The sequence below is a fragment of the Bombus huntii genome, unplaced genomic scaffold (assembly GCF_024542735.1).
Source record: "Bombus huntii isolate Logan2020A unplaced genomic scaffold, iyBomHunt1.1 ctg00000082.1, whole genome shotgun sequence".
NCBI classification, from domain to species: Eukaryota; Metazoa; Arthropoda; class Insecta; order Hymenoptera; family Apidae; genus Bombus; species Bombus huntii.
Window position 1 is genome coordinate 387,354 of NW_026099337.1, and position 19,621 is coordinate 406,974.

The 19,621-nt window shown below is 37.4% G+C and overlaps 1 protein-coding gene and 1 long non-coding RNA gene across 2 annotated transcripts; one reads left to right on the forward strand and one right to left on the reverse strand.

Moving 5' to 3' along the window:
- Nucleotides 1-3,802: 3,802 nt before the first annotated feature.
- On the forward strand, nucleotides 3,803-6,122 carry LOC126876536 (uncharacterized). The gene is made up of 3 exons (XR_007694275.1): nucleotides 3,803-4,332; nucleotides 4,830-5,727; nucleotides 5,936-6,122. It is a non-coding gene; the product is annotated as an uncharacterized LOC126876536 (long non-coding RNA).
- A 10,227-nt stretch (nucleotides 6,123-16,349) lies between these two features.
- Nucleotides 16,350-18,191, reverse strand: LOC126876528 (uncharacterized). The gene has a single exon (XM_050639370.1). The coding sequence runs from the start codon at nucleotides 18,189-18,191 to the stop codon at nucleotides 16,350-16,352; it is 1,842 nt and encodes a 613-aa protein (XP_050495327.1).
- Nucleotides 18,192-19,621: the final 1,430 nt, after the last annotated feature.

Below are 19,621 nucleotides of genomic sequence, written 5' to 3' on the forward strand. Positions count from 1 at the left end.
CATACTCTGAAGTTAAAGACATCAAGGCAGGGGTTCCGCGAGGAAGCGTCTTAGGATCAATACTATACACAAAACATACCAACAACTACCAATAGCAAAATACTGACACTCACGGACGACACAGCTGTACTAGTCAGGCACACTAACCCAGAAACAGTAGTCAAATTACTACAAGAACATATCACAAAAATAGAAAAGTGGCTGCAAGATAAACAAATAAAAGCAAACCCCGATAAATGCAACCATATTACACTCACACTGCGAAAACAGACACCATCAAACATCCTACTGAACGGCACGCACATACCGCAAACAAAGCAAGTCAAATACCTAGGACTAGACCACCTAGAAACACAACTCACATGGAAACAGCATACTAAATCAATAATAGACAAAATACAGACAACAAGGAGACAACTGCATTGGCTAACAAGTCGAAAATCCAAATTAAGCATAGAAAATAAATTAAAAATATACAAAACGATCATAAAACCAATCTGGACGTACGGAATACCACTATGGGGGGCAGCGGCAATGAGCCATATAAACAAAATAGAGACAGTACAAGCTAAAATTCTTAGAACAATAGTAAACGCCCCATGGTACGTTAGAAACGAAGGCATACGGAAGGACCTGGGAATACCAATGGTCAAAGAGAAAATTAGCAGACACGCAGAAAAATACAAAGAATGAATAGGAACACAGCCAAACTGGCTAGCTGCGGAAACGATTAACACCTCAAACATGGATAGAAGGCTGAAAGGGAAATACCCAGCAGACCTCACAAAGGACACAACCAAACAAACACGAAGATGGTATCCCACTGGGGGTAGCTACCCACATAATAATCTAACAGCTAAAAAATTCTACCAAATGTCCAAACTGGACAAATTGTGAATCTAATCTAAAATAAAAAAAAAACCTGTGATCTGAGTTTAGATCTCAGTTTAGAGTGATACATCTCCTAAAAGGATTAAGAGATTTTTTAACAAATTCCCAAAATAACAGTGAATTTTAGAACAAAGATAATGGAAATACATAAACATCTTGTTAATAACGACGTGGGTATACTGATAGGAACTAATATCTGCAGAATATATGAATGTCTTAAACATAACGTAATGCTAAAAAACGTTCTCTTTGTCCAACGACCTCTTGATTCCTATACAACCTCTCCTGGTTATCTTGCGCACGCGTAACATTCACGTACCGTTACATGCATTGCCATTCCATACTTTTCGTATCCTTTTTATACTGTTACTTGAATATAGAATTATATAAAAAATACAAGAGCACAAAGATATAGAAAATATAAAAATATAAAAATAAAAGATTACAAAACTGTCAAAATTACAGAAAATCAGATTAAACATTAGTACCTATATTCTACATTCTTTTTGTATTACATATACATTTTTTACATTATAAATGTCGGGTTTACATTAGAATTAGTGTTAGGGGCGTGAAACGAATCTTCATTTGGATTACACATTGTCGTTGTGCAATAGGGAAGACATTGACTAGTGCAACTGCGATTATTATAGAATCGGACAAGTAACCGTGGTAATTAGATACTCGAGAAACTAATGACAATGATCCTAAGTGCAATAACGAATCCGCGGTCAACGGGATAGTAGATGTACGGGCTCACAAAATCTAAGTCGGACTCTTTGTTAATAAAACGCGTAATATTCACTGGTCGTATGGGGTTACTCTTTTCGTCGATGAGATCGCAAGAAAGAATGAATTTCCGACCCGATGATGCCACAGAGAAAAACTATGATGGTGTGTGTCTAAGGACACGAGATCATCGGATTCGTCGAGGATAGCCTTCGTTCAGAAAGTAAGGGAAATTGACGTTGCTGCTAATTGGTCAATTTCCATATTGGTGGTTAGAAAAAGATGCTAGCCGCCCTCGAGGGAAAGTTGCTAGTGGGAGACGCCGCTCGTTGAAAAATAGGTCTCCCCTATTTTCCCGTAGTTGGGACAAAGACTGTTTGTCTGTTTGAAGGACTTTAGTTGACTAAATCTTAAGATTTATAACGGGCCCTCCAGCTAGCCGAACATGTACTGCGGAGACGCATCGACATCTGGCAACCGTCTAACTCGAAGAATAGGGTCTGCGTGTGGCGAGCCACGGGACAGAAACCGTTGGAATGTTTACTGTCGCGTGTCGCCACGAATATTTCTTTTAAGGAGAGCTATAGAATTACTCCATACCTTTGTTAAACAAAGCGTTCAACCCGTAACCGCGGCTACGTTCGGCGACTGACTGTCGCCTCGAGCCCAAGCTCATTATCACAACTCTCGAACAATTACAATCGGATTGAATAACTACAATTGTTCAATTACAGACTCTGGTGTTCTTTCATCTCCGACATATATATATCTTTTACATTTGTACTTGCGCACAGATTTTATTAAAGAAAAGTGTTAACAATGTGTTTTCATGATTTATTTCTCGCGACTGACTTCCATTAATCCCTAATATTCCTGTCGCCATACGCGTGTAAATCTAACATGGCTGCTCATAAATGTCATCAGTAAAGTTATAGTGACGGGTCTTTAGTTTTGCTTGATATCGAAGTAATTTTCCGTCTGCCGCTCGTTTTTCCTTATTCTACCGCAATTAGACCATTTATTTATTAATATTGTTTTAAAGTGACAAAAGTATTGTTCGTGTGAATATACGTATATATATATATATATTTATGTTGTGTGTCATTTTAATATGGCTAATGTTTTGTAATTCTTCGATTGCGTTATTTATTGTTTTGAGTAGTTTATTTTATAGAGTATTCGATAATATAAAACATACGCGCACACATACATATATATATATATATATATATATATATATACGTATTCATATGCATATTTCTCCTGGCAGTGTAGTATTCATACTTACTTTATTAATCAATTACTTATTAATCCTTTACCGGAATGTAGGCTAGTTATAAGTATGTATCTTTGATTATCGATTTGATAGAATGCGCACATATATATATATATATATATATATATATATATATATATATATATATATATATATATATATATATATATGTTTCTGACAATGTAACCTTCATTTCTTTAATAATACAATATTGTATGTTTTATGTATTCGTTAAACTATTAGTTTTTGACTTCATGTATACTTTTATTTCATAAATTGATAATATTGTATTTATTGCATAGTATTGGAAGCACTGTCTCTAATATTTACTAGGTTATTACATGTTCGGCATATATGTTTATACTTATATGTAACTCTCCAAATTGATTGATTGAAATATATTTATATATATATATATATATATATATATATTCCTGGCGTTTCAATTATTTTCCCCTTTTGTAGTTATTCTTATTTCCTGGTTTATTTAGAATTGTGTGTATATGTATTTTGTTTATTGGTTGGATCCGTTAATCGCCCTCGTTTTGTTAATCCTTCCTTTCGTTTCGTAGTGCCGTGTGTTCGTTTGTGCATTCAAATACTTATTCGCGTGTTTTGTATAGAATGGTTTTCTTGTTCTTGTTACGGCGCGTGCGGAGCGCGGGACGTGACACCCCCGCCCTTGAAGTTCAAATTTCCAAAGGAAATTTGACTGATGGTATCTCTGAGTTCGCTCAAGGCGGACGTAGATGTCGTTGGTAGTTGAGTGACTACCCGTGTTATCGATATCCCTTGAGGTTGTGCTGTTTGATCATCGATATTTCGTCTTCTTTTGAGGTATCGTAGCGGGTGGGTGACTGAGCCGCATATTGCTCCTAATAGGGCGATTCCACATTCGTAAGTTTCACGTAACTGGTATCCGTGTGCGGCTATATCTATTATTGTTTCGATTAGTTTAAATATTGCGAGTATTCCAAATATTGCTGCACTGACAGTTCCAAATTCCATAAAACCAGTCCATAAGCTTGATACGGTATTTTTCGCTATTGTCGTTAATGTGTTTTGTCCATCATTCCCAGGATGTTTACTGTTCCAGGGACGATTGTTTTTCCTGTTGCTCCTCTGGCCAATGCGTTCAAGACTGCAGATTTTCTGCCGGGAACATGACGTGGTCCCGTAGTGTATCGAGGTCTTTTGGGTATATATTCCGCTCGTGGCCAACGACGATGGTGCTGAATATCGCCACGTTTGGCGCACGTCCGGGCGGAGTTCCTGTGGTGCGATTCCTTTGCCAAACGGGTAGTTCCGAGTAGCATTTTGTTGTATGTCGTACCTTTACTTGTACCGGAATGCATTTGACTATCTGGATCGCTTCTCCTGCGATCAGAGCCATGTGTCCTGGGTTTTGGTTATGGTGTATGCAAATTCGTCGGGCGGTAAGTTTGCCAAGCTTAAAGCATTCTCTGTTAGTTTCTTCTGTGTGGTGTATCTTTGTGTCAGTGTATCATGGTATAATGTTTTCATTTCTTGAGTTTATCAGAAATAGTAATAACCTTTTATAGAAAAAGAAAATTTTATATTTATATATATTTGTTAAGGAAATTCGAGGATTTGGGAATACAAATTATTGCCTATATTTCCCACACAACAGTTATACATCTATATTACTCTCTGAAGAACGTCTTGCACGCACGCTGGTCGCCAACCGACTATCCTAGATTCTGCTAACATCTGGCAACAGTCTTTTGTCTCCACTAAGCCTTGACGCCCTCTGGCCCTTACACACACACTCTCATGTACAGTGTAAATGTATCACTTCCCTAACAATATTATATTTTTTTTCTTTCCTTTTTTTTCTTCTTTATTTTTCTTCTTCCCCTTTTTCTTTCTTTTTTTGTTTTTTTTTATTGTTAAAACCTTTGATTTATTTTAGGTTTTACGTACTTGTTATCAGTGAAAATAAATATTATGAATACTACTTGGATTGTAATTATATACATGTCGGAGATGAAAGGAAAGCCGAAGCCTTTCCTTGGAAATTTTGGGAACATCCTCTAGTACCTTAGCCTAGATTTTATTATAGTTGTAATTGCTTAAGATTTGTAATAAGCGAGATTGGGTTCGAGGTGACAATCGGTCGCTGAACGTAGCCACGGTCACGGGATGGATGTTTTATCTAACGGAGGTCTGGAGTGGTTGTATGTGTTTTCCGAGAAATGTGGTTGTGGCGGCATGCGGCCTCGAGAGCGGGCCCAGCCACGTGTGATGTTGCCTCGGAGGTGCCGATGCAATGGGACATACATTGTATTAGTAATCAAAACTCCAGGCAGAAACTGCCTAGCAACGGCGTTTGGAACTTTCTCGATGCTTCCAACGAGTGTGCCTAGCAACGGCGTTTGGAACCTTCTCGATGCTTCCAAACGGGTATAGAAAACAAAATGCAATCGTACAGGGAGAAAAATCTCCACGAGGCTGGCATTCTTGCGATTGCCTTGGAGAGTGATACATCGAGCATTTTCGACGATCGCATTTGCGTCTAAGTTAGTTTCGCTTAGTAAGGAGTTATCCCGGTGACCGTGGATTCGTTTGAACTCAAACATTGCTAATAGTATTATTTAATTTAATTATTCGTAGATCGTATTATTCATTAGGCTTAGTGTTTGTTAGACTTATTATTAGTTGTACTTATTATTTGTTAAGCTTAGTGATAGACCTGTATATACGTGTAAATAAAATCTCGGCTTTGTGAAACGATGGCTAGTCCACACGAAGAGTCGTCGCGCGCCCAAAATTCGAATCGTGATCCGACATACATATATGCGTACGTATTGGTAAGTAGTATAAATGAGATTTGTTTTATTGTTATAAATATATAAGTATATATCATCAATAGGAATAAATATCACAAATGTACCTTGTCTTCGAGTATATATATATATATATATATATATATATATATATATATATATATATATATATATATAGTGGTGAACATAAGTGAAAATTATATGCATAGTTATAAATATTGTTTGTTTACAGGTGGATAGCATCAGTATTTGGTTTCGTGAGTGGCGTACAAATACTTTACAGTTCCACTGTGTGGATTGCTATTCATGTTGTTCCATCCGTCGTTCAGAAAATGGTTGATGAGTTCGCCATCAGTTCTGTACACACATATAAAAATAGTTAATGTATATATGTAGTATCGTGAGTGAGAGGCCTGGGAGTTGGCGGGTGATCCGCGTGGAATGTCGCGAGAGCCGAGGCGTTTGTTTTTGATCGCGTAGTTTTGGAAAGAGGAGACCTACGTGATCTTGGCCACGAGCGGTTGCCAAGGGACGGGAGAAAAGGAATCAACAAACAGAGTTTGCGAGTGGCGTTGCCGAGAGAGTGTTGATTGCATTTTGTGAAAGTCGAGTCGTTATCTAATTATTTAGTTGTGCTGTTTTCTGTACATTTGGTGTGAATAGTTCAGGTTGAACAACTGTTTAGGAAATTCGAGGATTTGGGAATACAAATAATTGACTATATTTCCCACGCAACAGTTATACATCTATATTACACTCTGAAGAACGTCTTGCACGCACGCTTGTCTCCAACCGACTATCCTAGATTCTTCTAACATCTGGCAACAGTCTTTTGTCTCCACTAAGACCTTGACGCCCTCTAACCCTTACACACACACTCTCATGTACAGTGTAAATGTATCACTTCCCTAACACGCCTCCTTACATTTATACTGTACACTTAATTTTATTTACATACTTGTCGAATTAACAAAATATTTAACATTTATCGCTTTATTTACATTTCTCTTATTTTACATTCATCCATGACCTAAACCTTTCAAATTTCTCTCTACACAGTGCCTTCGTAAAAATATCCGCAGTGTTTTCTTCTGTACTTACTTTTATTATGTTTATCTTATTTTCCTTTACGTACTCGTGAAGGTAGTGGTAATGAACTTCGATGTGTTTAGAATTTTTTGTAAAAGTTCCGTATTTTGCTATACTCATTACTCCAGAGTTATCCTCATAGATTTTTACAGGGTTATCGTCTACATTTACATCGCAGATTTTCATTAGTTCTCTGATAGTCATTACTTCGCTCACCGCTTCCGATAGAGCAACATACTCTGCATATGTCGAGGCTTTTGTCACACACCTTTGTTTTTTAGACTTCCATCCAATTACATTTCCATACAATTTAATTACATATCCAGAAGTAGATTTTCTATCTAAATGATCTCCTGCCCAATCAGCGTCCACATAACAATCTATCGTTTCACACTTTTCATTCCTTTTCTAATGTAACCTTAAATCTTTAATATTAAATATTTCAATATTTCGGTACAAATATTTCAATATTCGCAAAGCATATTTAAAATGTGTCTCACTACAACAATCTTGAAATCTACTTAAGATAATTCACACTATAACTTATATTGGGTCTGGTATTTGTACTAATATACAGCAATGCGCCAATTAAATTCTTGTATCCAATGTCATTTCTATTTATCTCAGCGTTTTCAATTTTTAAATTTGTTTCCGTTGGTGTACAGTACAATTTGCTGTTTTGTAATTTATATTTGTTCGCTAATGATTCAATGTATTTCGTTTGGCTTAGTTTCATTTCATTTTTTATATAATCATACTCTATATTTATTCCAAGATATTCTTTTACTTCACCTAAATCTTTCATTTCAAATTTATCAGTTAATAATTTTTTTACACTTTGTATCTTCCCTTTGTTTTTACTACAAATCAACAAATCGTCTACGTATATTAACAAATAAACAACATTTTCTCCCTCTCCATAAGTATATAGGCACAGCTCTATATTGTTCTTCTTAAAACCTAATCTCGTCACATACTTATCAAAACACTCATACCAGTCCCTCGGACTTTCTTTTAACCCATAAAGCGCTTTCGATAATTTACAAACTCTATTCGTTCCGTCCGCATATCCCTTTGGTTGATTTACATATACCTCCGAGGTTACTTCACCATTTAAAAAGGCAGTTTCTACATCCATTTGCTCAATTATTACTCCATTTTGACAACAATATGATAGCAATATCTTAAAGGTCTGATTACTCGCCACTGGAGAATATATGTCATCGGCTACGTTTCTTTGTTGAAATCCCCTTACCACTAATCTAGCCTTATACCTGTCCTCTGATTTTTTCGTGTAAACCCATTTTACATCTAATACTTCTTTGCCTTTTACCCTTTCTACCAATTTCCAAGTTTTATTCTTATAGAGACATTCTATTTCCTTATCCATAGCCTGTTTCCAAACTTCATTATTTTCGCAACAAATCGCCTCCTCAAATGTACGAGGGATATCTACTTTACAATAATTTGCATGCATCTCGCAAATATTTTCCTTTTCTGGATACCTTACTGGAGTTTTCTTAATACGTGTAGATCTCCTAGGAGTGTTTGAGCTTTCAATACTACTATTATTTTCATCTTTCCTACCTTCTAACTCTTCCTTATCCATACCGACCAATGAATAGTTATCTTCGCTATCATTTCTATCTGCCTCTGATGAATTTTCCTCAAAACCGATACATTTAGTGTCTGTCTCTATGACCTCTACATGTCTAGCTATTGTTATTTTCCCACCTAATAAGACTCTGTATCCTACTTCACTATATCCTAATAGAATTCCCATATCTGCCTTCTTGTCCCATTTGGAAACTCTTTTTTGTTCTGGCCTTCTTACAAAAACTTTACTTCCATATAGATGTAGATTTTTAACACTTGGTTTTCTCCCGAAGAATATTTCAAAAGGTGTCTTTCTTTCTATAGTATTCGCTAATATTCGATTTTTCAAGTATGCCGCTGTACAAACTATTTCCGGCCAGTACCTTTTATGTACTTTCGCTTCCGCTAACAGGCAACGCGCCATGTCCATCACTGTTCTATTATACCTTTCCGCTGTCCCGTTTAATTCATGTACGTATGTTGGGCAATTATTTATTCTTATACCTTTATCCCTAGCAAATTTATAAATTCGATTATTTAAATATTCTTTACCATTATCGCATCTTAATATTTTTAACCTCTTGCCCGTTAAATTTTCGGCTTCATTTACGAACTGTACGAAAGAATCAAAGACCTCATCTTTTGATTTTATACAATAGATCCTAGCTATTTTACTATAATCATCGATAAATGAAATGAAATATTTTTCTCCATTGAATCCGGTGGTCTTAAAGGGACCACATACGTCCGTATGAATAATTTCCATTATTTCCCTAGCCTTAGTTCGATTATTTTTGAAAGGTAAGTTATGCATTTTGCTTTCTATACACACCCTACATTTCAAAAGTTCCTTTTCAAATTCATTCGGTATGCCAGTCACTAGCTGCTCTTTACCCAAAATCTCTAAATATTTAAAATTTACGTGTCCTAGCATCCTATGCCATCTTTCCTTTTTACTCATACCACTACGTTCGGCGCTGTTTACTAAGTGCTTCTTCCCTTTCAATATACTTTTTATTCTATATGTCCCATTCTCTTTGAACGCTACAGCTGTAAGTTTATTATCCTCATCTATTACTTTCGCAATATTTCCTTTGGAAATAACCGTATTCTTATTGTCTGTTAGTTTACCTAAACTAATCAAATTTGCGGACATTTCTTTCGCGCAAAATACTTTCCTCATATTTATTTCATTTTGTTTTCCGAATGCTTCAAAATAACTTATAACATTCCCAACTTTTGTCGCTTTTATCGGTCTATTATCGCCTAAATATATATTTACCGGTTCTTTTAGGTCGATAGATTTATCGAAATAATTTATATTATTAATTATGTGATCGGTACAACCGCTATCTAATAGCCACACTATTTCGTTCTTACTTATTTCATTCGTCTCACTGCTGTTTGCTGCGTGCGCCGTTGCTGTCCATATGCCTGCTCTTGAGTTTCCATGCTCGCCCGTGCCGGTTCTTGATTGATGATGAAAGTTTCCACGTCCTCTGCTCGTATTGCCTTTGTTCCCTCTTCCTCTGTTTCGACCACGTGTTGGCCCATGCCAATAGCCGTTACTGCTTCCCGCTTGGACGCCATTTTGACACTCTCTCGCAAAGTGTCCTAATCTTCCACATCTGAAGCATCCTTCCTTTTTTGCAGAAAAGGCGTTGGTTTGCCTTTCTCCTCGATTGGATTTATTTTTCTTCTCTGCTATCTCTATTTTATTTTTTACATACGCTACCGTTTGATCCTCTTCTTTCAATGCGTCTATTATGTCCGCTATGTAGCTGTATTCTTCGGGTAACGTATTCAGCATGTAATTCAGCTTTTCCCTCTCACTTACTTGTGCGCCCGCACTTTTTAATTCATTGATTAATTTTTCAAAGTCGTTAAAGAATGATGCTGAATCACTGTAGTTCTCCAGTCTTATGTTTTCCAATCTCCTTCTGCATACGATCTGCAGTGCCGTCGACTCTTTCAAGTACATTTCATCGAACCTTTTTATTATATCATACGCCGTTTTTCCTTCCCTAACATACTCCAATTGTCTGTTCGATATTGCACTATAAATTATATTAATTGCCTTCAAGTCCTTTTTGTCCCAGTCTTCATCGTCTCTTTCGTTCTTCATTCTAGTTGTAACAACCTCGCATTCCTTATATTCGAGAAACATCGTGATTCTTTGCTTCCACATTCCATAATCCTCACCATCGAATATAGGTATCATGATTTCCGATCTCTCCATTTTAATTGATTCTTCTTTTTTTTCTTTTCTTACTCAAGCGTTCCTACGTGCTCGAAGTATATTTTTTCCTCTGACAGTTTTTTTTTCTTTACTGAAAACTCACTCGCAAGATCGTAACCACGCACTAAATATCTTGCAAAACTAGTAACCACGCTCTGCTACCATGTTAAGGAAATTCGAGGATTTGGGAATACAAATAATTGACTATATTTCCCACACAACAGTTATACATCTATATTCCACTCTGAAAAACGTCTTGCACGCACGCTGGTCGCCAACCGACTATCCTAGATTCTTCTAACATCTGGCAACAGTCTTTTGTCTCCACTAAGACCTTGACGCCCTCTAACCCTTACACACACACTCTCATGTACAGTGTAAATGTATCTCTTCCCTAACAATTTCAATTCTTTGAATTTTGTTTGAATTATTGTTAATTACAATCACAATTTCTGATAATATCATGCACACGATTAAGTGTAACCACGCTCTTAATCGTTATCGTTGTCAATTACAATTATAATTCCAAGTTTACTTACATTCATTTTAACGAAACCAATGTTTACTACTAGAACACGCACATATTCGTACAACGATGTTAAAAATCTGAGCATAATGGAAATGTACGTACAGCAGATACTCACAGGAAAAACCAACGAGACTAATAATAAAATCAATGAATTAGAAAAAAAGAGCTATAGACAAATATCTTATAATATACCGTGGCATAATCTGCAATTTATTATAAAATAATTGATCCGAGCAGTATCAATTATAAAAGAAGATGGCTGAATGTGATAGACACTGTCGAATACTAATCAAATATAATCATTTAGTTAATCTTTAAGATTTAAGTTAAGATACATCTTTGAGGAATCAATAAGTGTTTCGCTAATAGCCTAATAGATCTCTTGATAGATCAAACGAAGAAATACCTAACCGCGATTACAGCCAATTGGTACATATTATTCGATACATAATTAATATTTGTATCACGTACAGCGATGCAAGTGGTATTGAAGAAAATAGCCATTTTACGTTACAACTATAACGAGTAAATTTACTCGTTTAACTTGAGAGGAATTAAAAAGGTACCTGACTTTTAAATAAGCATTAAATAAGAAATTTAAATATCGCAGACGGTGATGTAGGTGTTATTCAAGAAAAGAGAACATTTTATTTTGTAATTAGCACGAGTAAATGAACGAATATCGATAATATAATATAATGATTAATATGAATTTTATCTGGCTGATTATTTAAATACCATAACATATTTCACAGTAACGTCATCGACTGCCGTTAGGCTCTTTTCCCTTTTTGTTCAAACTAATTGATAGTCGAAAACTAGTATCAAGGAGGTGTGAATTTAGTCTTAGTTTGTAGAAACTATTAAAATGATAAAAATGGATACCGTATTAAATCGTCGAAGGCGCCAATTTACGATAAAAATTAAGAAATTGTTCAATTTGATTTTGTTATAATGGAAAACCCGTCCTTTGCTATGTCAAGAGATCGTTAACGTTTGATTGACATCTCGACACCTTGTCAAGATATATAAGGAACGCGAGAAGTCGCGCGCGAGCTCTTTCGTGCCTGAAATTCCGGACAGTGAACATCCAAGAAGAATTTAAATATAAGGTAAATAAAAAAAAATATCAAATAACAACATTGTAACTAGTAATTTATAACGTCTAAGTCATTAATTTACAATACTTGAGAAATTAATTTATAATATTTAAGCTATTAATTTATAACATTTAAGCCATTAATATATAACATATAAGCAATTAATTTATAACGTCTAAACTATTAATTTATAACATTTGTTGAGATATGTATAATTTTCTGTGTTGGACTGGGTTAAGTGTGTAGTAGAGATACTTGTATGTGAATATCAGCGTGTGGATGTATGTGTGTGCGCGGCGTCTCGAAAACAGATGAATGTAAACTGTTCAGTCGTTTAACAGTCGGGTATAGAAGAAAGTGCTGAGACGCGCGCAAGTGTGTATCGATGAATATATAAGAAATCGTCCATGAAATAAATAGATTACTATTTTAATATTAATCCTCAGTATAAATTTAGTGTTCTTATAACATTATTTCGGCTTCAAAGATCCACAATTGTCAAAAACATTTGTGCTATTAATTTATAACATTTAAGCTATTAATTTACAACATCTAAGCCATTAATTTACAATATTTGAACTGTCATTTTATACATGTAAGTTATTAATTTATAACATTTAGGCTATTAATTTACAACATCTTAGCCATTAATTTACAATATTTGAACTATTATTTTATACATTTGAGCCATTAATTTATAACATTTAAACTATTAATTTATAACATTTAAGCCATTAATTTATAACATTTAAGCTATTAATTTTCAACATCTAAGCCAATAATGTACAACATTTAAACTGTTATTTTATACATTTAAACTATTAATTTATAACATTTAAGCTATTCATTTATACCTTCTAAGCCATTAATTTATAACATTTAAGCCATTAATCTAAAACAATTACATCATTAATTCTTAACAGTTATACCAATAATTTATAACAACATTTTCCCATTAATTCAATGTAATTATGCTCTTAATTTATAACAGTTGTACCCTTAATCGGAAGTAACTCTACATTCATTGATTTTAATCAATACCATAAATTCGTAGTGAGTGAATTAAAGATTTATTTTGCTTTATTTTATTAACGAAATCTATCAAGTCTTTGAAGTGCTATTTCATTTCCATATAGCATTATATTTTAACTCTGAATACAGTATTCAATTTCCAATTTCACTATTTCGTATAAAATCTGTGGTAACACAGAGTGTCGATGTATGTAACGATATATGGTATAACGTTATAACGTATTACTTTACATGATATAACTTTATAACGTATTACGTTTTATGGTATGACGTTATAACGTATTACGTTATATGGGACGACGTTATGACGTATTACGTTTTATGATATAACGTTATAACGTATCACGTTATATCTTATAACGTTATAACGTTATAACGTAATACGTTATATGCTATAACTTTATAACGTAATACGTTATATGGTATAACGTTATAACGTATCACGTTATATGGTATGACGTTAGAACGTATTACGTTATATGGGATGACGTTATAACGTATTACGTTATATTCAATAACGTTACAACGTCATACGTTGTATGCTATGACGTTATAACGTATAACGTTATATGCTATAACTTTATAACGTATATCGTTATATGCTATAACTTTATAACGTAATACGTTATATGGTATGACGTTATAACGTAATACGTTATATGCTATAACTTTATAACGTAATACGTTATATGGTATAACGTTATAACGTATCACGTTATATGGTATGACGTTAGAACGTATTACGTTATATGGGACGACTTTATAACGTATTACGTTATATGGCATAACGTTATAACGTATTACGTTATATGTTATAACGTTATAACGTAATACGTTATATGGTATGACGTTATAAAGTATTACGTTATATGGGATGACGTTATATCGTAATACCTCATATGGTATGCCGTTATAACGTATTATGTTAAATGGTATGACGTTATAACGTATTACGTTATATGGTATAACGTTATAACGTATTACGTTATATGGTATGACGTTAGAACGTATTACGTTATATGGGATGACGGTATAACGTATTACGTTATATGGTATGGCGTTATAACGTATTACGTTATATGGTATGACGTTAGAACGTAATACGAAATCGCCAAGGTTGAACCTAACTATTTTAGCTTTGTTTTCGTCGAACCTGTCCTTATCGTATTTGGCGCTTGCTTCTATATTCTTTATCGCCTGCTGTCTTACATGGGAGATATTTACTTCTCTTTCTTCGATATTGTCGCGTAGGGATAAGCCGTAGGGTCTCGCTGTTTTACCGATTAGTAGTTCCAACGGGCTTGACTTAGTCACGCGGTTGGTGGTACAATTTAGGGCCAGTTGTATTTCCCCGATCGCGTCTTGCCAGTGGTTTCTATTGTTGTGTTTTTTAGCGTACTCATAATACGCTCCACCTGTCCGTTGGCCCTACTAGCTCCGGTCGCAATTAAATGGAGTTTAATGTATTTATCTTGCCAAAAGTCTCGAAATTCTTTGCCCGTAAAACATCTTCCCTGATCCGCTATTATCCGGCAGGGAGTGCCGAACAAAAATATAGCGGACTTAAGCGCTTTAATGGTGTTAACGGAGTCTATCTTACGGGTATAGTGCAAGTATACGAACTTAGTAAAGGCGTCGACCAACACAATGACGTATTCCTTCGAATCGTTTTTACCGCTTAATTTGCCCGTTATGTCCATATGAACCGTATGCCAATGTATACTGGTCTTATGTATGGGGTGTAATTCGGCTTGTACTCTACCCGAACTTGCCTTTGAAACTCGACAAGCATGACAGTTCTCTACGAATTTGCGAACATACTTCGCCATTCCTTCGAACCAGTAATACTCGTACAGTTTCGCAAGCGTTTTATCCCAACCTAAGTGCATAATGGACTGGTGCACATGGTTAATAACAGACCACCTAAACCCTCTCGAAACGATGGGCAGGCAGAGAGTTCTACCTTTTCTCTGTATTTTACGATGAAGGGTGCCGGACCGTAACTCATACGTATTCGCGACGTCTTCCGCGAGCTCTTCGTTTTGTAATTTATCGACGATCTCAGAAATTTGTGGGTCGCGACGTTGTTCCGCTAGTAGCCAATCGTCGAAGATTTCGGTTAGGTTAATTTCTTTCTCTACAATTTTGCTGAACGTACTGCGATCCAAGTCTACGGGATTTCGCGAAAAGAAATCTACGTGGGCCATTCGTTTACCTTCCCGGTACATAATGTCAAAGGTAAAAGTTTGCAGGTAAGCCCACCATCTGTAAACCCTGTCGTTCAAGTGTACCTTATTACTGGACGCTTTCAGGGAGTTGCAATCGGTGACAACGAGAAATTCTCGTCCGTGTAAGTAATGACGGAAGTGCTTGACGACGTTTACAACTGCTAACGTTTCCAATTCGTAGGAATGATACCTAGACTCCGCAGGGCTAGTTCTTTTGCTGTAATATTCCACTACTCGATTTTTACCTTCGACCCTGTGCATTAAAATGGCTCCATATCCTTCCGAGCTAGCGTCCGTATGTAGTTCTATGGGGTAATTGGGGTCAAATATCATTAGCACCGGCGCGTCAGTCAGGACGGAAATTACCTTTTGTCTTATCTGTTCGTGCCTATCCGTCCAAGGTATATTCTTGTTATTCGAGGTAAGTGCATACAGGGGTTTCATTACTTGTGAAAGTTTGGGAATGAAGTTTCGGAAATAAGAGGCCAAACCTATGAATTGCCTAAGTTGTGTGACGGTCGACGGTGCAGGTAAAGAACTCAAGGCTTGTATTTTACCCGGGTTTGGACGGACTTCTCCGTTACGAATTACATATCCCAAGTAGAGTACCGATGTCTTTAAAGAGCAGCATTTTGAAAAGTTAAAGGAGAATCCGGCTTTCACGAGGGTATCTAATACGGTGCTCAACCTTTCTAGGGCTTGATCTACTGAGTCGACAATAATTAGGACGTCGTCCAAGTAAACAACAACGAACGAATACGCGAGGTCGCCTAAGGCGTTGAGAATGGCCCTCTGGAAAACGGATGGTGCATTTTTCAATCCGAACGGCATAGTCACGTACTCGTATTGCCCGTCGGGTGTAACGAACGCCATATATTCCGTCGAATTAGGATGAATGGGAATCCGCTGGCCATGTCCAGGCTAATGAAGTATCTCGCCTTCTGCAATCTCGCGATTTGATCCGCGATGAGGGGTAGGGAATACCGGTTCGCGACCGTATTTTTATTTAATGCCCGAAAATCTACGCACAGTCTGTCTGAGCCGTCTTTCTTCTTTACAAGTAAGATAGGGCTCGCGAACGGTGAGTTGCTCGGCCTCACGATTTTTGCTCTAATTAACTCGTCTATTCTCTCACGCACTATCCTACGCTCTTCTTCGCTAAGTCGGTAAGGACTTCTTTGCACGGTGACATTAGGATCGATTAACCGTATTTCTAACTGGCCCGTGCTTACGCGAGTACGTGGGAAGCCCGTAATGAATGAATTTTTGAATTTCTCGAGAACAGAAATTAACCGACTTTTATCGTTACCAACCACGTCAGTGTCAACCGCATTGATATTGATCTCGTTTTTGGAGGTTTTACTACAGGCATTAATAGTCTTCGTTTTACAAATATCGACACTATTTCGTGTAATAGTTACATCAAAACCCTGGCTTAAGATCTCGCGGTCAATCATGATATCATAATGCAAGTGACTATCGGCCAGAACGTGAAAGATTATCTCCAATGTAAAACAGTTAATGCGTACCGTAGATAAGATCTGGGATGTACTCTTAACGCAGGTGTTTCCTATTCCTCGCATAACTACTATATCTGTCGTTCTCCTACCGGAGAATTTCGGAGCGACAGATTCTCTAATTAATGAGCACTCGGCTCCGGAATCGAAGTAAAATGGGAACGACTCACCCAGATGACTTAAACTACCGGCTGGGGACTCCACCACGCAGGAGTTGACTTTACGCTCATCCTTGGGGCTTGGTCTACCGTCCCGTCGTGCCGGGCAGTTAGGTGTGATATGGCCTTCCGCATGCCACCTGTAGCAAACCGCCTTGGACGGTGCGGCCGGTCGGCTTCCTTCCTGGCGTCGTGCATCCCTCTGCTGTTCGTTCTGCATCCTCTTGCGGCAGTCCTTTATTCTGTGTCCGAGAGTACCACAGTAATGACACCTCGTCTGGTGGCCCGATAACTTGCGTCGCTTAGCTTCGGGTTCCGCCGGTGCATCTCTCGGCGAAAATGTCGACTCTTCTTCGTAACAAAAGGGTCGCATTTCGCTCAGAAATTGGTCCTCCGTTCTGATATCGCTCGTGAGGGCCAATCGTTTAAGACGTTGGTCGTGTGGAATTAATATGTAGAGAATGACAGCGTTAAGTATTTCGTCTAGCGTAGAATGTTGCCACCGCGTCTGCAGGAGGGAACGGACACGGCCGGCAAACGCCCCCGTGGATTCGCCCACTCCCCGCGGTTCCCTGGATACCTTGATTAACGATGAGGACGTCGTCTCTCGGCCACCGAAATGTATAAGGAATCGTTCCTTAACGGTAGACCAAGTAACCTCTCCGTCTCCCGTCATTCGTGCCAGCCAATGTGCTGCAGAACCCTGTAGAGAGTCACTTAAGGCAGAGTATAGCGCGTCATCTCGTAGGAGGTTGTTCTTCATGGCCCTACTAACAGCCGCGCACCACGCGGCTGGGTCGGCGCCTGCGACTTCTGGGTTAAAATGTGGTAATTTGGTGGCTCCCGTATTTGGCCTTTGCATTAGCGTATGAATTAGGTTGTTCATGACAGCGACCTGCCCTTCCAGCGCTCGAAGCCGTTCTGATCCCACTTCTGATGTCGGATTGGCACTGGGAGTGGGGTTGTGAGCGTCAAAGGAATCTTCTCGAGGATTAGCCATTGATACGGTACACACAGGTGTAGTTTATTGCAATGATAGAATTAGTACAGTCTCGACAATTGATCACGGCGGTTCGGCACTCGCGACACGAGTGACGATGCTCTCGGGCTCAATAACGAATCCGCGGCCAACGGGATGACAACAGAACGTACTCACAAAGTCTAAGTCTGGTTAAAACGTGAAATAACCACTGATCGCGAAGACGTTACTCTTTTATCGATGAGATCGCGAGCGAGAATGCCTTTCCCGTCCCGATGATGCCACAGAGGAAAACTATAATGGGGTGTGTCTAAGGATACGAGATCATCGGATTCGTCGAGAAAAGCCTTCGTTCAGAAAGTAAGGGAAATTGGCGTTGCTGCTAATTGGTCAATCTCCATATCGGTGGTTAGAAAAAGATGCTAGCCGCCCTCGAGGGAAAGTTGCTAGCCGCCCTCGAGGGAAAGTTGCTAGTGGGAGACGCCGCTCGTTGAAAAATATGTCTCCCCTATCTTCCCGTAGTTGGGACAGAGACTGTTTGTCTGTTTGAAGGACTTTAGTTAACTAAACCTTAAGATTTATAACGGGCCCTCGGGCTAGCCGAACATGTACTGCGGAGACGCGTCGACATCTGGCAATCATCTTACTCGAAGAATAGGATCTGCGTGTGGCAAGCTACGGGACAGAAACCGTTGGAATGTTTACTGCCACGTGCCGCTACAAATCTTTCTTTTAAGGAGAGCTATAGTATAATTGTCGCCTTGAGCCCAAGCTCATTGTCACAAGTCTCAAACAAATACAATTGGTTAGAATGACGGCAAATCGTTTAGTTACAACTGTAGATTTTAATTACAATGTTTTTATGGATTTTCCCGAGGTTTCAGAGGGAAGGCACCGGTGTCCTCTTATGTCCGACATATATAAATTATATTTAGGAAGTTTGGGATAGTTTAAAGATGAAATAAATTGCTTTTTAAGTTTAATCTCTTACTTTCGACGAAATCAAGTTTCTCTGGAATTTGATGGAGTTTAAGATTTGATATCGGTGTCGTAGGAGTTATGTGACACTTTAAGGTGGAATAAATCTAGCGAGGAGTTTAAGGTGCGGCAAAGGAGCGTGGAATGTTGCAATAGAAATTTATTGCAGTGTTAGTGCATTGGTAGATTGATCAAATTTACGTGTAGCGTGGGTAACCAATGGTAAATATTTTGCAATGTGTATAATTTCTCAGTAATCTGAAGCTTATAAAATCTATTGACAACTAATGGAAATTGTTGATTTAACAGATCAATTTTAAATTCCTCGTTAATCTAAATTTTTTTAATCCTATTTACAGCTAAACCTTACGACGAAAAATTAACGAAGTGGAATAAAAATGGCATTGTGATTCTTCTTGTCGTGTATTGGTGTCACATCAAATTTAAGAGACAGTTTTACTTGCGGATGCTGC

Bases quoted from the DNA above. Each gene is read 5' to 3' on its own strand.
- LOC126876528 (XM_050639370.1), bottom strand. From the start codon at position 18,191: ATGGCTAATCCTCGAGAAGATTCCTTTGACGCTCACAACCCCACTCCC.